This window comes from Delphinapterus leucas, chromosome 9, assembly GCF_059928025.1.
Source record: "Delphinapterus leucas isolate spDelLeu-1000000601 "Yukka" chromosome 9, BTC_Dleu_Yukka2, whole genome shotgun sequence".
In the NCBI taxonomy this organism is placed as follows: Eukaryota; Metazoa; Chordata; class Mammalia; order Artiodactyla; family Monodontidae; genus Delphinapterus; species Delphinapterus leucas.
In genome coordinates, this window is record NC_143137.1 from 96,318,811 (window position 1) to 96,335,366 (window position 16,556).

The following is a 16,556-nucleotide window of genomic DNA, read 5'->3' on the forward strand; positions in this document are numbered from 1 at the left end:
ACAGAAAACCTCTCCACCAAAGTCACAAGAAAGAAGACAGATGCATTACTGAATAAGCACGAAGCCAGGACTCTGTGCTCATCACAGAGATGGCAGAGCAGGAAGCAGTCTTGCCCCTTTCATGCCAGTTCAACCCATCTGTCCTCATCCTCAAGAGAAACAGAAACCAGTCCTGAGTGAGAGGCCTGGCAGCACTGTCTGTCACACAGCTCACCCGCCGCCCACCCCGCCCTGCCCCACTGGGACTGAGGGGGCCACCTGCATTTGCTAACTGCCTTTATCTGGAGGAAGAGCAAACTTCTCATCTCTTTACAACTGGAAGCAGGCTTGCAAGCCGGGCCATGGAAATCAGGCTCCTACCACACAGGGCATCTGGGCGAGGCGGGTGCAACCTCTCTCCAGAGAGGTGCCCCCAGGTTCTTGGGAGATGGTCCAGTGTTGTCAAACTGGCAAGAGGCTGATTTAGCTTTTAAACAGATTTACACACACACACACACATACACACACAGAAAGAACTTACAAGTTTTCTAAAGGAAATGCTCTAAGGAAGGGGAGGAGAGTGTTTACTTTCTTTGCATCAGCGAGTATTAACTTTTTCTCATTTTTAATTTGTATTTCCCTTTGCAGCCATCTCTGCTTGCACCACTCAAAGCCCAAGGGACTCAGCAGCACAGCGGGTTGGCCCTGGCTCAAGGCCCTCCTGCGGGTCTTACTGAGGACAACAGCCTGAGAGACAGCTGCTCCGCGAGCTCCTTGGAACTGCTCTGAAGAGGAAGGCGAGAAGCCAGTTTATATACGATTTTTTTGGCTAGGAAATACATGTAGTCAAGCATACATCTTGGTAAAAGATTACTCCTAGTCACAAAGGACAAAGGATTTGTGACTCCTAGTCACAAATCAAGTTAATGATTCTAGTACTTTTCAATGTATGGAAAGATGCAGGAATCTGGGGTTATTGGAATCCTTCCTGAGATATGCATCTAACTATCTAGGGGCGGGTTATCCAAAGCACAGAATGCTTCCTCCTGTCTTCCATCCAGATGGTGGGCGGCCGCAGTGGGCTGTGACTTGTAGAACTGGGTGGTGAACGACGCTTTTTGTTCTTTGTTCACACACCTATGATCTTTTTGGTCTGTTTCAGAGTCTTTCACAACTTTTCCTTGAAGGCTTGAATTATAAAATCATCCCTTACTTTTTTTTAATTAATTAATTTTTGAACTTTATTTTTTTAATATTTGGAGCTTTTTATCAGTCATTTTTCTACAGTTATCATGGTTTATTTTATTTCATTTATTTATTTTTGACTGCATTGGGTCTTTGTTGCTGCGCCAGGATTTCTCGAGTTGCGGCGAGCAAGGGCTACTCTCCCTTGTAGTGTGCAGGCTTCTCATTGCGGTGGCCTCTCTTGTTGTGGAACATGAGCTCTAGCTGTGCGGGCTTCAGTAGCTGTGGCGCTCAGGCTCAGTAGCTGTGGCACACGGGCTTAGTTGCTCCGTGGCATGTGGGATCTTCCTGGACCAGGGCGCAAACCCGTGTCCCCTGCATTGGCAGGTGGATTCCTAACCACTGTCCCCCCAGGGAAGCCCCATCCCTTACTTCTTGACATCAGTTTGTTGAACAAGCAGAACTCATGAGCTAGAATCATAACACCTGCTTGATGCTGACTTTTGTTTTTGCTGTGTGTGTGTGTGTGTGTGTGTGTGCGCGCACGCGCGTGCTGTGAGGCTTGCAGGATCTCAGTCCCCTGACCATGACTGAACCCGGGCCCCAGCAGTGAAAGCACCAAGTCCTAAACACTGGACCGCCAGGGAATTCCCAACACCTGCTTGATCCTGTTCACCCATCTTCCCGGCAAGCATGCTGTGGGGGGGGTAGGGGGCAGAGTCGGGGAGGCTGCCTGCTCTCTGGATGAAGACTCAGGCAGCGCCATGACGTTTGTGATCACAAATAAGTAATAGAAAGCACCATGATAACTTTAAATCTCAATTTGCAATGCAGTAATTAAAATTGCCAAGTCCCAGGTAAACATCCAAACTGAACACCTCTCGGGTGAAATGCCTTTCCTCTTGCTTGCCTTCTGGAGGGAATGTGGTCAGTTCCTCCTTTCTCCCTCACCTCCTCCCGCCTCCCCAGCTGGGGGATTGCAGCAGGGCCTGGAGGGAGGGGGTGGGTGGTGGGGTGCGGGGGAGGCAGAGAGCTCTTACTCAGCGTTGCTGGTTCCTGTCCAGAGAAGGACTTCCTGTGTTCTGGGTCTTGCCCAGGTTCAAGCTGTCTCTCTCCCCACTGCCTCTTCCTCCCCCTCCCTGCCGTGGGTGCTCTGGAGGTTGCCCTGCTCCCCCTCCCATTCCCAGGATGAGGCTGGGTGCCCCCCAGCTCCTGGTTTCTGTAGGTGAGGTGGGGAATGGGACACTAGCAATGCCCTCCAGAGACACCCTCTCCCTCTCTCTGGCAGCCTGATCCTTTCACCCCCAAGGCATGAGGCCAATTCCGGAGTATTTCCTTTGGAAGTCTGCGTGTACTCCAGCCCCTCCTTTGGTGACAAGGCACCTCACCTGTTGTGTTTTCAAATGGGTCCCTCGGTGCCTTTCACACAGGGCCCAGCACACCACACGCGCGTGCAGAGAGGCCCACCTGAGCCCGTGTGCAGAGATGGGGTCCCAGGAGGGCAGAGTCCCTGGGCCATTGGCAGATGTTTGCTGAGCAGAGGCCCATCGCGTGGCTCGATCCGGGCCTGGTGGAGATGGGCATAAAGCTCTGGGTTTCCTCTCCTAGAGGAGTGGCCCTGGGCACCCTCGCAGGCCTCGGCGTCCTCATCTGTAAGCCGGGCACATCCCGGTTCATATGTCACGGGACGGTGTGGGGTGAACGGAGGGGGCCGGTGAGGGCCGGGCTGGTTCTTACAGCAGTCCCTGTGGAGCCCCACCCCATCTGTCACAGACAGGCCACCACTGTGGGTCTAATTCGGAAATAGCGTTTATTGAGGTGTCCCCACAGGCCGGCCCTGAGTCCCAGCCGCTAGCGCCTCGGGCTCACTCTTCCTTCTCGTCCCCATGGGTGATGATGTAGCACAGGGACTTGTAGTCGATGTTCCCGGCCAGGTCCATAGGCGTCAGGGCGAACATCTGCTCCACCTGGGGAGGCACTGGTCAGACGCCGCCCAGCCAGGGCGTCCTGGGGGCCGGTGCCTGTGACCCGAGGGAGGCCTGAGACCCTTCGCCCCGCCCCTGGGGCTGTACGCTGCCCCTTAGCGTTTTCAGCCGGAGGCTGGGGCAGGAGCGAAGGGTGCCGTGGGTCTCAGGGCCCACCCTGGCCACGGGCCCGGCCCCCTCCCCCTCCCCCTCCCCTCCCCAGTGTAGGAAACCTCTTCCAGATCCGGAGGTGCACCGCACTCTCACGCCTGGGCCTCTGCACACACAGCTCACCCAGCCTGCACCCTCCTCCTTTTCTGATTCCATGTCCTTCACCCTCCAGATCCCAAGAGAGATGGCACCTCCTCCGGAAAGCTGGGCTCTACGCCCACGAGGGCAGTGGGTCACCGAGACCTCCCCAGGGCCCTGCGGGGTGGGGGCCCTGCGAAGGGGCCTGGAGGGGTGTCGAAGGAGCCGGAATCTTCACCTCGGCCAGAGAGAACTTGTCTGCCTGGGTCAGGAGAAGCTGCTTGAACCTGGAGGAGGTGGGGAGCAGTGGGGAGGGCCTTGCAGGGGCGGCCGATCCGGGAGGGGAAAATGGAGGCTCCCCTGGCCCAGGTGGCCACCCCCTCCAAAAGCAGAGAGGGCCCCAAAGTACAGGTGGCCACCCTCACAAGGCGACCCTCCGCCCTCCCTGCTTCCATCCAACATGGTGCCCCCGGCACTCGCCCTGCTGCTTCCACTTACTCGTCCCTGTTTACCACGCCCTTGCCACTGGGATCAAACAGGCGGAAGGCGCTCAGGATGGCTTCCTCGGGGTCTGTCCCTGGGAGGCCGAGGGGGCCAGGTAAGCAGCCACACTGCCATCCTCCCGGTCCCACCCAGGAGGAACCCAGGGTGCAGGGGGAGTCCTCCAGTCCCAGAGAAGCGAGAGGGTGTTCCGACAGAAAGTGCCCCTCGGGGCTCAGAGGCACCAGGATTGGCTGTCCTTCTGAGATGGGTGAGCCTGGCAGGGAGACTAGGATTGGGGATTTGGGACTGGAATCTGAAGGCATATTTCCCAACCCCGAGACTTGGGGTGCTCAGTGCTCATGGGTCTGGAATGCAGAGGTGGCCCCTACAACCTCTGGGTGGGCGAGGGCCAGGTACGGTATGGAAGGGGTCTGGGTGGGATTCAGGCCGGGTCCAGGCAGGGTCCAGGTGGGGTTCAAGCTCGCTGCCTGGCCAGGGGGATCCAGAGCCGCCCCAGGCTCACCGTTGAGCTTCTCTCCAAAGAGTGTGAGGAAGACAGTGAAGTTGATGGGCCCCTTCCCTTCCTGCAGCATGGCATCCAGCTCCTCTTCTGGGACATTCACCTTCCCTGGTGGGGCGGGACGCGAAATGGACACAGGGACCTTGAGTGTCCCCACGTAGGGCCTGGGCTGCCCCTCCCTCCTTCCCAGGGTAGAGAGTGAGAGGCAGCTCTGGGTGGGGGAGGTGAAGTGGAAGGAAAGTGTGATGGGGGAGGGGTATGATGGGGGAGGGGTGTGAGAGGAGCGGGGAGGGGAGCCAGGCCGGGGCGCTGCCTGTTGAGAGCCTGCCCATCCCCTCTCAGCGGGCTCCCCCCCGGCCAGCAGCTCTGAGCCGGGACCCTGGTGCCAGCAGGGCCGGGCCGGGCGGGAGGTGGGCGCCCTCACCTAGCTGCGAGTAGGTCTCTCGAAGGTCCGACTTGCCGATGACGCCGTCACGATTCTGGTCGATGCAGCTGAAGGCCTGTGAGGTGCAGGCGATAGTCTCCAGGTGGGAGCAGTCCCCACCCGGGGGAGGCGGGAGGTGGGGGCATCCTGGGTGGTGGGAGGAGCAAGGACAGGGGCCAGGACCACTGACCTACAGAGAAGAGGGGTGTGCTGGGGGCAGGGTGTCCGGATGGGTCCCAGGTTGTTGGGGGTAGGGCACTCACTTCCTTGAACTCCTGGATCTGGGCTTGCTCAAACATGGAAAAGACGTTGGAAGAGCCTCGCTGGGCCTGCTTGGTGGCCGCAGCCTTGCCCCGGGTCCCTGCCTTCCTGCTGGCCTGCAACACAGTGGGAGCGGAGGGGTCCTCTCCCCAGCTCCCCGAGGACTCCCTGCCACGGACCTCCCCAGAGCATTCCCGGGAGAGCCCGGGTCAGGGTCCTCTTCCTGTCCCTGGAGACCGTCTCTCCGGGCCCAACACAAGCACAGAAGTCACTGGCTCCTCTCCCCCAGCCCAAAGGACAGCACCTGGGGGGCCGCTGGCCTTGAGTCCCCCCCACCTGGCACTCACCATCGTCTCTCTCTGCAGCAGCCTGGTTGCTGCGAGGGGCCCACAGCCCCCTTTATGTCTCAGCCTTATCACCTGGAGCGCACCAAATAAGGACAGGAGGAGAGGATAGGCCCAAACTTGGCAGCCTCTGCCTGGGCTGGGGGAGGACAGGGCCCCCCGAGCAGATTCCAGCCACGTTCCTGGCGACCTTCAGGCCCCCCCCCCCCCCGCCCTGTGACATCCGGGTGTCTACCCACCCTGACAGCACCGGGTGAAACGCCTCCTGACGGCAGAGTCGCAACTCTCACCACTCTCATGCTGAACGAGGGGCCCCTGTAACCCCACCTGACTGTCCTTCCTGCAGTTCCAGCCCAGAGCCCACTCAGGCCAAGAGGACAGCAGTGGTGCGGGGATGGCCCGGGGCCCCCGCTGGGCTTGGGAGGGCAGTTGGTGGTTCTGAGGATGGTCTCTGGCCTGAGACCCCTGGGGATTCCCAGAGGTTTTGCTAAAGATGCTTGGCCCTGGCCTCTGGCCCCTCTGACCAAGGGGCAGAAGCCAGCCCTGAGCTGGCTGTGACCCCAAACAGAGCCTCCATGTGATGCTTTTGGAGCACGGAGCACTGCCTGGACCCCAAGCATCCCCTGGGATCCCCATGAAAGTGGGTCACGAGCCCTTCTTGTGGGGCTCAACCGCAGAGTGAGGGGCCCAGGCTCCGTCTGCTGTGCCAGAGCAGCAGCCTCGAGGATCCTTGCAGGCCCGGGGCAGACGGGGTGGGGGGACTGCCCAGAGCAGGAGTGGGCTGCTGGCTGCTCCCTGAACCCGGTACGGGAGACGGCCCACTGGGGTGAGGAATGCGGGGAGGCCAGCTGGGAGAGCAGGGTTCTCATCCATCAGCCCCAATGTCCCTTTTGTATAGCAAGTAAGTATTTTATAACACCTCCTTTACTCTCCTGAAATGAAATTCATAGGCTCTACAAGCTACCTTCATGGAGAATTGTAAAAAAAAAAAAAAAATACAATGCCTTGAACCATAACATAAAGGACAACTAGGAAATAATTTATGGTAAAATGAGATCAAATACTGCAGCTGAATGGTGGGACACGAGGACATTACTCCGGATAATGAAGCCGTCAGATGCTCACACACACTTCTGATGCATAATTTAGACTCGAGAGAACTAAATTCCACACGACGCATACCAGAAAACGAGAGAGCATCTCAGGGAGGATGTGACAGCTCAAAATCACAACTTGGCGTTAAGTTCTGAATAAAACAACACAGTCATTCCAGATTCGCTGGATAGTTTCTCTCATTGAAAAGTGAGTGGAATACACCCTACCATATACAAAATAGATAATCAACAAGGACCTACTGTATGGCACAAGGAACTCTACTCAGTACTCTGTAATAACCTATATGGGAAAAGAATCTGAAAAAGAATGGATATACGTATAACTGAATCACTTTGCTGTACACCTGAAACTAACACAACGTTGTAAATCAACTATAGTCCAATATAAAATAAAAGTTAAATTTAAAAAAAGATGATAACATCCAAAAACCTGAAAAACAAGTGCGTGTATGTTAAAATCTTACGAATACGTGTTCATAAGTAACTGGTCTTAGGCCCTAGGCTTGGCTAACTTGAAGTAGGCATTTCATTCAGGACCAAATTGGAAGGACCGCAGAAATCATGTGACTTCTTGTAATCCTGGCCTCCCACTGCAGTCACTGTCACAACCCAAGTGGCTCCAAGGGATCCCCTGTTGAGACCGACCTGCAGCAGGACCAGTCCCAAGAACCAGCCATCCCCCTTCCCAGAGCAGCCCCACTCCTTCCCTGACACTCCCTTGGAGTTCTTGGAGACCTCAGAACCACACCCCGCATCCCACAGGCTGGTGGGCAGAGGCCTGGGCAAGTCCAGGACCTCTGACCACACCCCGCCACACCACCCCATTCCTGTTCCTAAGGCCTGGTCTGTCACTCTTCACACTCCCTGGCATAGCTCTGTGGAGAGGATGGCAAACTCCAAAACACGCCTAGGCCTGCAGAGTGTCTGTGTACACGTGACCACGTCTATATGTTTATTGTCACACAGTCTTATACACAGAGATCAAAGAATGGTGGACAAGGTCATGTTCTAAACTTTTAAAACTTTTAATTAAAAAAACCCACACAGTCCCAGGTTGGGCATGGAGAGGTTGGTGTGGTACATGGAGGTCTGGTGAGAAGGAAGAGGCCTGGGTTGTCCCTTGGGGGTGTGCTGAGTGCTGCTGGGGTTTCTGAGTGCCCAGCGCCGTGGGAGCCAAGGACTCGATCCCGGAGATGCTGCCAGGCCTGTCTGTGGGTAGGGGGACTCCTCCTCTTCCTGGGCCCCTCTGGGCAGGGGCTTTGGGGACTCTGTCTCTTGTACCTCCTGTGAGGGTCCATCCCAGAACCAGAAACCACTCAGGGATGGCAGGATGGGAGGGAAAAGGCTGCCATCTCCAGGCCTCGGGGTACCCACAGCCTCCAACATGGAGCTGGTCCCTTCCATTTCCCAGGCCTGGGTGATCTGCAGCTCCCCGGGGCCCCCTGTGGAGCCCAGGTCTAGGTCTGGCCAGGTCATGAGGGCTGCCTCCCTATGTGGGCTGGGTTCCCAGGGAAGCCAGGCCATAGTAGAGTCCAGAGGGCACCCCCTTCCCAGAGCAAGGGCTGAGCCAGGCTGAAAGCTCCAAGAGGCAAGCAGTGCAGAAATGCAACAAAATCCTGAGTTAATAACTCCCTTCTGGGCCCCTGATTGCAGCAAGAAAGGTGAGGTACTTTGGGGGTTCTCCATTCCTGTTCATCTCAGCCCCCAACCCAGTCAGGGCCCTAGGGCTATCCTACCAACTGACCCTGAGAGACGAGGCCTGCTCAGGGCCTCACCGCATCCCCAGAGAAGCTTTCCCCATCTCCTGGGGTGACAGCGGGGATGGGAGGCATCCAAGGTCCTTACAAGGAGAAGCCTCTTGACTGGACCAGGTTGGAGGGACCTGTAGGAAGTGTGTCCCCTGGACACCAGGCCACAGCCTCCTCCTTGCCTTGCAGCCTTTATTCTCACTGGCCCAGCATGCAGGCCTTCTTACAGGCCACCGCGGAGATCAAGGCCGCACCCCGGCCGCTGCCCTCCTCCGACTCGATGAAGGTGATTTCACAGCTGGGCGTCAGCCTGCGCACGCTGGCGTGGAACCGCTCCTTGAAGCTGAGCAGGGGGCAAGCGGGGCTGCGGTTAGTTAACGCGCTTAAGACAGGGCAGGGGGTAAGCCAAGGGGAACCTCCCCCTGAGTCTGTGGGCTTAGGGGAGCGAGGAGATTAAGAATCCTTGGGACCTCGGAGAGCATCCGTTTCGGCCTGCATATCATAGATGGAGACCGATGCCGGGGCTCTGCCCTTAAGAGGCGAATTCACAAGAGGGAGGCTGGACCCGGCGGGGAGGTGCAGACGACCGAGCGGGCCCACCTGGGGTGCAGCTTGTACACTGAGCCGTCCACGCCCACGGTGATGCGCATCACGTCCTCGCTGCGGCTCTCGCGCATGCGGTTGATGACGCCCGCCAGCCCCGCGGCGCACATGCGCGCGGCGCGGGTGGACACGCTCTCGCAGGCGCGGCGCACGATGTCGCAGTCGGTGGCCGACGGCCTCAGCCCCAGCGTGCTCAGGATGTTGTAGATCTGCTTGCGGTCGCCCGAGTCACTGCGGGGCGGGGACAGGAGGGCGTCGCGGGAGGGTCGCTTGGTCCCGGACCAGCCCGATCCCCACAGCGGCGGCTTCTTCTCCTCCCCCTGCCCACCTCTCCCAGGCAAAGCGCTTTTGGGGCTCGGGCTTCCGAGCGGAGCGGGTCTGACTCCGCCAGGGACCAGCAGTAATGTGGTCATTACTCCTCTCTCTAAACCCAGGGTTTCCGCCCTAACGTGGGTGACACTGCCGCGCCTCGGGGCTGTTGCGTGGATGAAGTGAGACGAGGTCCACAGCGGGTGGGGAAGCACAGAGAGGACGCCTGGTCTCCGTCAGCTGCCCGACGCCGGGTTCCCCTGGGGGGCTGAAGGCTACTACCGCCGCGGTTGCCCCATCCCGGAACCTTACCAAGTCCTGGGCTCCTGCCCCCTGACCTCACCGGGGCCCCGCCCCTGCGCTCTGAGCCCCGCCCGGGCCCCGCCCCCACGCCCCGTGGGTCTGGGTCCAGGACCCCTCCCCGCGCACGCCACCCCTGTACCCCACCCTTCGACCCCGCGCGCCCGCGCACCTCTCCACCTGAGACACGAAGCGTGTCTCGAAGGCGCCGCGCGTGCGCAGCTTCTCCGAGGCCTCCCCGTGGAAGAGTAGGTTCTCGTCCACAAGCTTCAGCAGCACGAGCCGCACCAGCTCGCCCATGTACTTGCCGCCGATGAGCTTCTCGTACCTGGAACAGAGAGCAGCCGGGTCACCCCCAGGAGGGAGGTCCCCACCATCAGGCAGAGGCCAGCCACCACCCCCTGTCACGGCCACGAGGAGGCCATGTGGGACGCTGTGACCACCCCCCGCCTTGGCAAAACCGGGTTCATGCCCGTTCGCACATTTATCAACAGAGGCTTTGGGGCCTTGGGAGAACGCTCTACTGTGGGGCCTCAGCTCAGTCCCTCTGAGGCCATCCTCAGGGAGGACCCTGCGCTGAGCCCACTTGGGTTTCCCCACAGCTGTGGAACGAGTGCTGTTCTTATCACCCAGTGTCAGCTGGGGGAGCTCAGGCTTAGAGCGGCCAGTGACCAGCCTTGGGCGGGCCTCTGCTCACTCGCTAGGGCTCCTAGGTCCCTGCGCTCCTGGAATCCACGGAGTTGGCCCGGTGGCGCCAGAGTCTGTAAACCTCCGTATTTTCATCTTGTAGCACACTGAATACTACCGACCTAGTAGAGGTTTATGAGAGCCCGAGAGGACACGTGCCTGGCGCGCCGCAGAAGGCGGCTGATAAAGGAGAGCCCTGACTCAGGACAAGCTCTGTGAGGGCTGGCTCTCCAGCTGTCCGCGAACCCGCAGCATACCCCAAAATACTATGATTCATTCTGTGAACGTGTTCAGAGCTGTCCTTTGGGGAACTCTGGGCTAAACCCAGTTAACGTTGCTGGGGGGCGTCTCAGAGCCTTCCTGTGCCAGGGGTCACCTGTCGGAAGCGGGGAGGTTCCTGCTCATCTATCCACAGACCCTCTTTTTTTTTTTTGGAGTCTTAGTTTGGCCACACTGCGCGGCATGTGGGATACGACCAGGGATGGAACCCACGCCCCCTGCAGTAGAAGCGCAGAGTCTTAACCACTGGGCCGCAAGCGAAGTCCCCATAGACCCTCTTTTTAAAGACTAATCCTTGGCATCTCTCACTGTTCCCGGTTCACAGAGGGGCACACGCGTACGAGCTGAAGGAAGAGAAGAGCCAGCTTACGAAGGGATTGTCAGTTTGCTTTTCCCCAGAGCTGTTTAAAAACAAGCCCATTATCTGCGGGCCGGCCCCATCTGCCGCCAGAGCGGGGCGGGGCCGTCGTGTGGGGAGGGGGAGGGGCGGTCCTTACAGCTGCTGGCCGGGGTTCAGGGAGTTCTCGTCCACCACACGGTCGTACTCCAGCAGGAACTCGTCCAGCTCGCCCGAGTCCCCGAAGGCACCCCACTCGGTGTTGACACACATGCGGCCCTCGTCCCCTTCCACCAGCTCCACGTTCTGCATCTCCTCCATGTAGCAGGCGTTGCAGCCCGTGCCTGCGAGAGGCCGCAGCGTCAGGCTGCACCTGGCGCTGCGCTTCCTGGGATGCCCGCTCTGCTAGGTGCATCCCCCCGGCAGGAAGCCCCGTGTGGTCCTGTCTTCCCAGCTTCCTTGAGCCCTCCACCCCCAGCACTTCCTACATCCCCTGGAGCAAAGGAAACCAGCTCTCCCAAGAGCTGGAAGACCTAGGTTTGCTGTGTGACCTCAGGTAGATAAGCCCAACTCCCTGGGCTCTTCCTCTTCCCCAAGAGGGGTTGGTAACACCTACTCCTATTACCTAGGTAGTTGAGAGAAATGAGGGAAAGAACATGTGTCAGAGTGCTTTGCCAATTAGAGATGGGTATGGGATGTTATGATTTTGTCATATCTATGCACCACCCTTGTGTTCTGGTACTTTCTAAGCATGTGTTTGAGCTCCTCTGTACCAGGCTCTGTTGTGGGGAGGAGGCGGGCACCCAGAGGTGAGTATGTCACAGCATGGGCCCTTGGGAGCAGCACACGGGCCATTGCAGGTGGGCCTGGCTAAGGAATTTGTAATTTGCAGGGTCCCATGCAAAGTGAAAACATGGGGTCCTTTGTTCATAAACTGAGAGTTTCAAAATGGTGACAGCAGAGCTTTAATCTGAACGTGACTGCACACCCCTCAAGCCATCAGGGACAGCAACTCAGTCATGCCAACCTCACACCAGCAGTGGAGCTGCCTGGAATTCAGGCCCAGTGATGCCGGGCCTTCCAAGTTTTTGTGGGGAAAAAACAGAAATCCAGACTTTGATATGGTTTCTCCCAATGTTTAGTGCTTGGTGATTATCATAAACATGTTTCTAAGCACATCAGGGCAGATGCGACCACGCGCCACTCTGCCATCTCTGCTCCAGATGGGGTGAGCCCGAGGCAAGCGGCTGTAGAGCCCAGGTGGTGGTGTCTTGGGGAACCGGAGAGAGCCAGGGGAGCACTGCCAGGGCCCCTGGAGCTCCTGTTTAGGTGTGGACTTAAAGAACTTTCCTATCAAACTCTTAGAGGAAAACATAGGCAGAACACTCTATGACATAAATCACTGCAAGATCCTTTTTGACCCACCTCCTAGAGAAATGGAAATAAAAACAAAAATAAACAAATGGGACCTAATGAAACTTCAAAGCTTTTGCACAGCAAAGGAAACCATAAGACGAAAAGACAACCCTCAGAATGGGAGAAAATATTTGCAAACGAAGCAACTGACAAAGGATTAATTTCTAAAATTTACAAGCAGCTCATGCAGCTCAATATCAAAAAAACAAACAACCCAATCCAAAAATGGGCAGAAGACTTAAATAGACATTTCTCCAAAGAAGATATACAGATTGCCAACAAACACATGAAAGAATGCTCAACATCATTAATCATTAGAGAAATGCAAATCAAAACTACAATGAGATATCATCTCACACCAGTCAGAATGGCCATCATCAAAAAATCTACAAACAATAAATGCTGGAGAGGGTGTGGAGAAAAGGGAACACTCCTGCACTGTTGATGGGAATGTAAATTGATACAGCCACTATGGAGAACAGTATGGAGGTTCCTTAAAAAACTACAAATAGAATTACCATATGACCCAGCAATCCCACTACTGGGCATCTACCCTGAGAAAACCAAAATTCAAAAAGAGTCACGTACCACAATGTTCATTACAGCTCTATTTACAATAGCCCGGAGATGGAAACAACCTAAGTGTCCATCATCGGATGAATGGATAAAGAAGATGTGGCACATATATACAATGGAATATTACTCAGCCATAAAAAGAAACAAAATTGAGTTATTTGTAGTGAGGTGGATGGACCTAGAGTCTGTCATACAGAGTGAAGTAAGTCAGAAAGAGAAAAACAAATACCGTATGCTAACACATATATATGGAATCTAAGGGGAAAAAATAGGTCATGAAGAACCTAGGGGCAAGATGGGAGTAAAGACAGACTTACTAGAGAATGGACTCGAGGATATGGGGAGGGGGAAGGGTAAGCTGGGACGGAGTGAGAGAGTGGCATGGACATATATACACTACCAAACGTAAAATAGCTAGCTAGTGGGAAGCAGCCACGTAGCACAGGGAGATCAGCTCAGTGCTTTGTGACCACCTAGAGGTGTGGGATAGGGAGGGTGGGAGGGAGATGCAAGAGGAAGGGAATATGGGGATATATGTATAGCTGATTCACGTTGTTATAAAGCAGAAACTAACACACCATTGTAAAGCAATTATACTCCAATAACGATGTTAAAAAAAAAAAAAAAAGAACTTCCCATCCAAAAGGTGAGAATGGAAGAAGGAGATGTGAGAAACTAGAGGAGAGGCAGAGAGCAGGTCGCCGGCCCCTTAGGCCATGTGCATGCAATTGGAGATGGGTCCTAAGAACACAGAAACCCTCAGGGCTGGCCCTGAAGAGGCCGAGGAAGCAAACAAATTTAATGCTGACTTTCTGGGAACCAGGGAAATACCCACTCGCCTGTGTGTCCAGTTAACACTCCTCAGTAAACACTCATTGTAAGGCCTTGGGAACTTCTGGGAAAGGCCCTTGGTTGGTGGGAAAGGGCCACTGGGGCCAGTGCTGCCTCCTTTCCTGGTACCTGCCTCCACTTCGAGCAGGGCAGACGGCTGCCCCGGGGTGTGGTAAGACTGTCCAGGGAGGGATGACACCACTCTGGTTTATGCTCTTCCACTTGGACAAATCTGTCCAGGTCGGTCAACTTACCAGATAAGGTGATTTAATTAAATCCCGATGGGCCAGGTGGACGTGAGCTGGTACACCATCTGAGGCAGTGACTTGTGAGTGTTGAAATGCTTCCTACCAATAAACAGCACCTGTTTATTGGTACACCCAATACCAATGTACATTGGTGTATTGTCTTCCGGGACACCCCTGCTGCTCCCTAAGACCCTGGGCTCCAGCACCTCTGGGGTCCATGACTGGCGCAGAGGCCGTGTGCAGCCTGCTGAAGACGGGAAGCCTCGGCCCCGTCTTTGGTGGTGGCCAAGGCCCCTGGGTCAGCCAGGGGGCGCATCCTTACCTACAATCATGCCAACCTCACACCGGCGGTCTTCATAGTAGCAGGAGATCATCGTGGCCACAGTGTCGTTCACCATCGCCACCACGTCCATCTCAAAGTCCTGCCAAGAGGCATAGAGGCAGTGGTGATGGAGCTGGGGGGGTTCTCAGCCTGCTCCAGGCCAGTCCAGCCAGGCGCAGAAGGCAGAGACCCCTTCCTGGGGGGATGCCCAGAAAGCCCTCCCTGGCTTCCCCACAGGAGGGGAGGAGGAGGGGGCCCAGGGTAGGGGCAGGTGCAGATGCTACTCACCCCTCTCCGTTTGATGGCATCTCGCAGGAGCCCCACGATGTTGTTCCCTTCTGCTCCTGAGGCCTTGAAGCCCTTGGTCCAGTTGAGAAGGATGCCCTGGGGGGAGAGGGGGGCCTCAGTGGCTGCTGGATGCTGGGGGCAGGCGTGAAGGGACAGGAGCTAACTCGGACCACAGGGATGTGTACCCACTTTATAATTAACCTTTCTTTTAAATTAATTTATTCATTTTTATTTATTTATCCGGCTGCACCAGGTCTTGGTTGCAGCATGTGGAATCTTCGTTGCGGCATGCGGGATCCTTAGTTGCGGCATGCGGGATCCTTAGCTGCGGCATGCGAACTCTTAGTTTTGGCATGTGGGATCTAGTTCCCTGACCAGGGATTGAACCCAGGCCCCCTGCATTGGGAGCGCAGAGTCTTAGCCACTGGACCACCAGGGAAGTCCCTGTGCACCCACTTTAAAGCTGAGGAAACTGAGGCTCAAAGCAGCCGTATAAGTTCAAGAAGTGTTGGAGGTAATTTTCTACCAATATCTCATATTTCTGCAGGGCTGGGTCCCAGCCAATTTAAGAATGCTTGTGTAGTTAAGCCCAGGGTCGTCATCCCGGAGTGAGGATGAGGTCCAGAGGGGTGCAGCCAGAAGAAGATCGGGGCTCCTCTCCTGTGTGCACCCTCTGCGTGTGAAGGTCCCACCTGGCCCTCAGTGCCCAGCGGGGACTGGGGCTTGGAAAAGCAATGTGAGACGTTGCTCCTGCTACTGCTTCTGCCAGGAGTACTGACCTGGCTTTCTCTCTGACCCAGAGGCCCTGTGTGTTATGTATAACTGTGCATATGTTTGGACAATTTACACACACATGTATATATGTATGTATAATAAATGCGTGTGCGTGTGTATGTATCGTTGACCTGTGAATGTGTATATATGTATGACTGACATGCGCATATATGCATGCATGTATACTTGACGTGTAAATATGCATGCGTAATTTACACGTTTATATGTATGTACACTTGATATGTATAATTTACATGTATATATGTATGTATGATTGGCATGTGTAGGTATATATGAATATATAACTGGCCTGTGTATATATGTGTATGTATAATTTATGCATGCATAAAATATGCATGTACAATTTATGTGTTTATATGTACGTATAATCGACATGAGTGCATGCATGTGTGTAATTTAAATATGTGACGTGCATACATTTATGTGCACAATTCACATGTATAATTTATGTGCATACATACGTATAATTTACACGTCTATGTGAGCGTGCATAACTGGTGTGTGTGTGTAATTTACATGTACGTGTGTGTGTGCGTGTAACTGTGACAGGCTAACTTGCCAGCTGGAAGGCAGGGTAGACCCTCAGCCCCGGCACATTGCCACCTCTGCCACAGGCAGCGGTACAGCATAGAGGTGACACACAGGTGTGTTGGAGCCTGTTTGCCTGAGTTTGAGCCGCAGCACCGCCACTTCCCACCATGGGCAAGTTGCTACACCTCACTTTCCTAACCTGTAATGGGGGTGATACGCACGCCTCATAGGGTTGTGGGAGGCAAACAGTAAGAATCAGCTAATACGATCATTTCCCAGAGTCTCACGAGAGGTAAGTGATGGAGGCAGTTTGAATCCAAGGCTCTTTCCCAACAATGGGAGCTGCATTTGAAGGCAGCGCAGGGCAGAGTTCACGGGTGCCTTTCTCTGGGGTGTCTGTCCGTCCATCCACCCACCTCCCCCCACCCACGCTACACCTGGTCCCACCTTGTCGATGTCTTCGTGCCTCACAGGAAAGGAGAAGGTGAAGCCCAAGGGCAGCTTCTTGTGCTTCATCTGATGCTTGTCCAGGAAGTCGGAGATGCACTCAGAGATGTAGTCAAAGAGCTGCAGGATGCACACCGAGGAGGCCATCAGCGGCAGCGGCGAGCCTCCTGCCGAGGCGCTCCTCAGCCCTTGCTGAGCCATAGGGCCCCAGGAGAGCGTGGCCTCCGCACTGCTTGTCGGGACTCAGGCCCTGAGCCCCGCTCCATGCCACAGTCCCGCTGACAGCAGCCCTCGGGACAGGGCAACGCCAGGACG

At 55.7% G+C, this 16,556-nt stretch overlaps 2 protein-coding genes across 3 annotated transcripts in view; both read right to left on the reverse strand.

Annotated features, from left to right (window-relative positions):
• Positions 1 to 2,330: 2,330 nt before the first annotated feature.
• On the reverse strand, positions 2,331 to 5,256 carry MYL7 (myosin light chain 7). The gene is made up of 7 exons (XM_089917855.1): positions 5,068 to 5,256; positions 4,805 to 4,880; positions 4,384 to 4,488; positions 3,876 to 3,954; positions 3,616 to 3,664; positions 3,385 to 3,388; positions 2,331 to 3,142 (listed from the first exon to the last, which is right to left on the reverse strand). The coding sequence occupies exons 1-7, from the start codon at positions 5,101 to 5,103 to the stop codon at positions 3,030 to 3,032; spliced, it is 462 nt and encodes a 153-aa protein (XP_089773981.1). The 5' UTR covers positions 5,104 to 5,256; the 3' UTR covers positions 2,331 to 3,029.
• Positions 5,257 to 7,386: 2,130 nt separating this feature from the next.
• GCK (glucokinase) overlaps positions 7,387 to 16,556 on the reverse strand; it is a 56,245-nt gene continuing 47,075 nt past the window's right edge. The window contains exons 2-8 of one of the 2 annotated variants that reach the window (XM_022593077.2): positions 16,242 to 16,361; positions 14,469 to 14,564; positions 14,181 to 14,280; positions 10,948 to 11,131; positions 9,657 to 9,812; positions 8,873 to 9,106; positions 7,387 to 8,615 (exon numbers count right to left, since the gene is read on the reverse strand). In XM_022593077.2, the coding sequence (XP_022448785.1) occupies positions 8,471 to 8,615; positions 8,873 to 9,106; positions 9,657 to 9,812; positions 10,948 to 11,131; positions 14,181 to 14,280; positions 14,469 to 14,564; positions 16,242 to 16,361 (1,035 nt within the window). In that variant the 3' untranslated portion in view covers positions 7,387 to 8,470. The remainder of the gene's footprint in view (positions 8,616 to 8,872; positions 9,107 to 9,656; positions 9,813 to 10,947; positions 11,132 to 14,180; positions 14,281 to 14,468; positions 14,565 to 16,241; positions 16,362 to 16,556) is intronic. The other variant, XM_022593078.2, reaches the window with a different exon arrangement.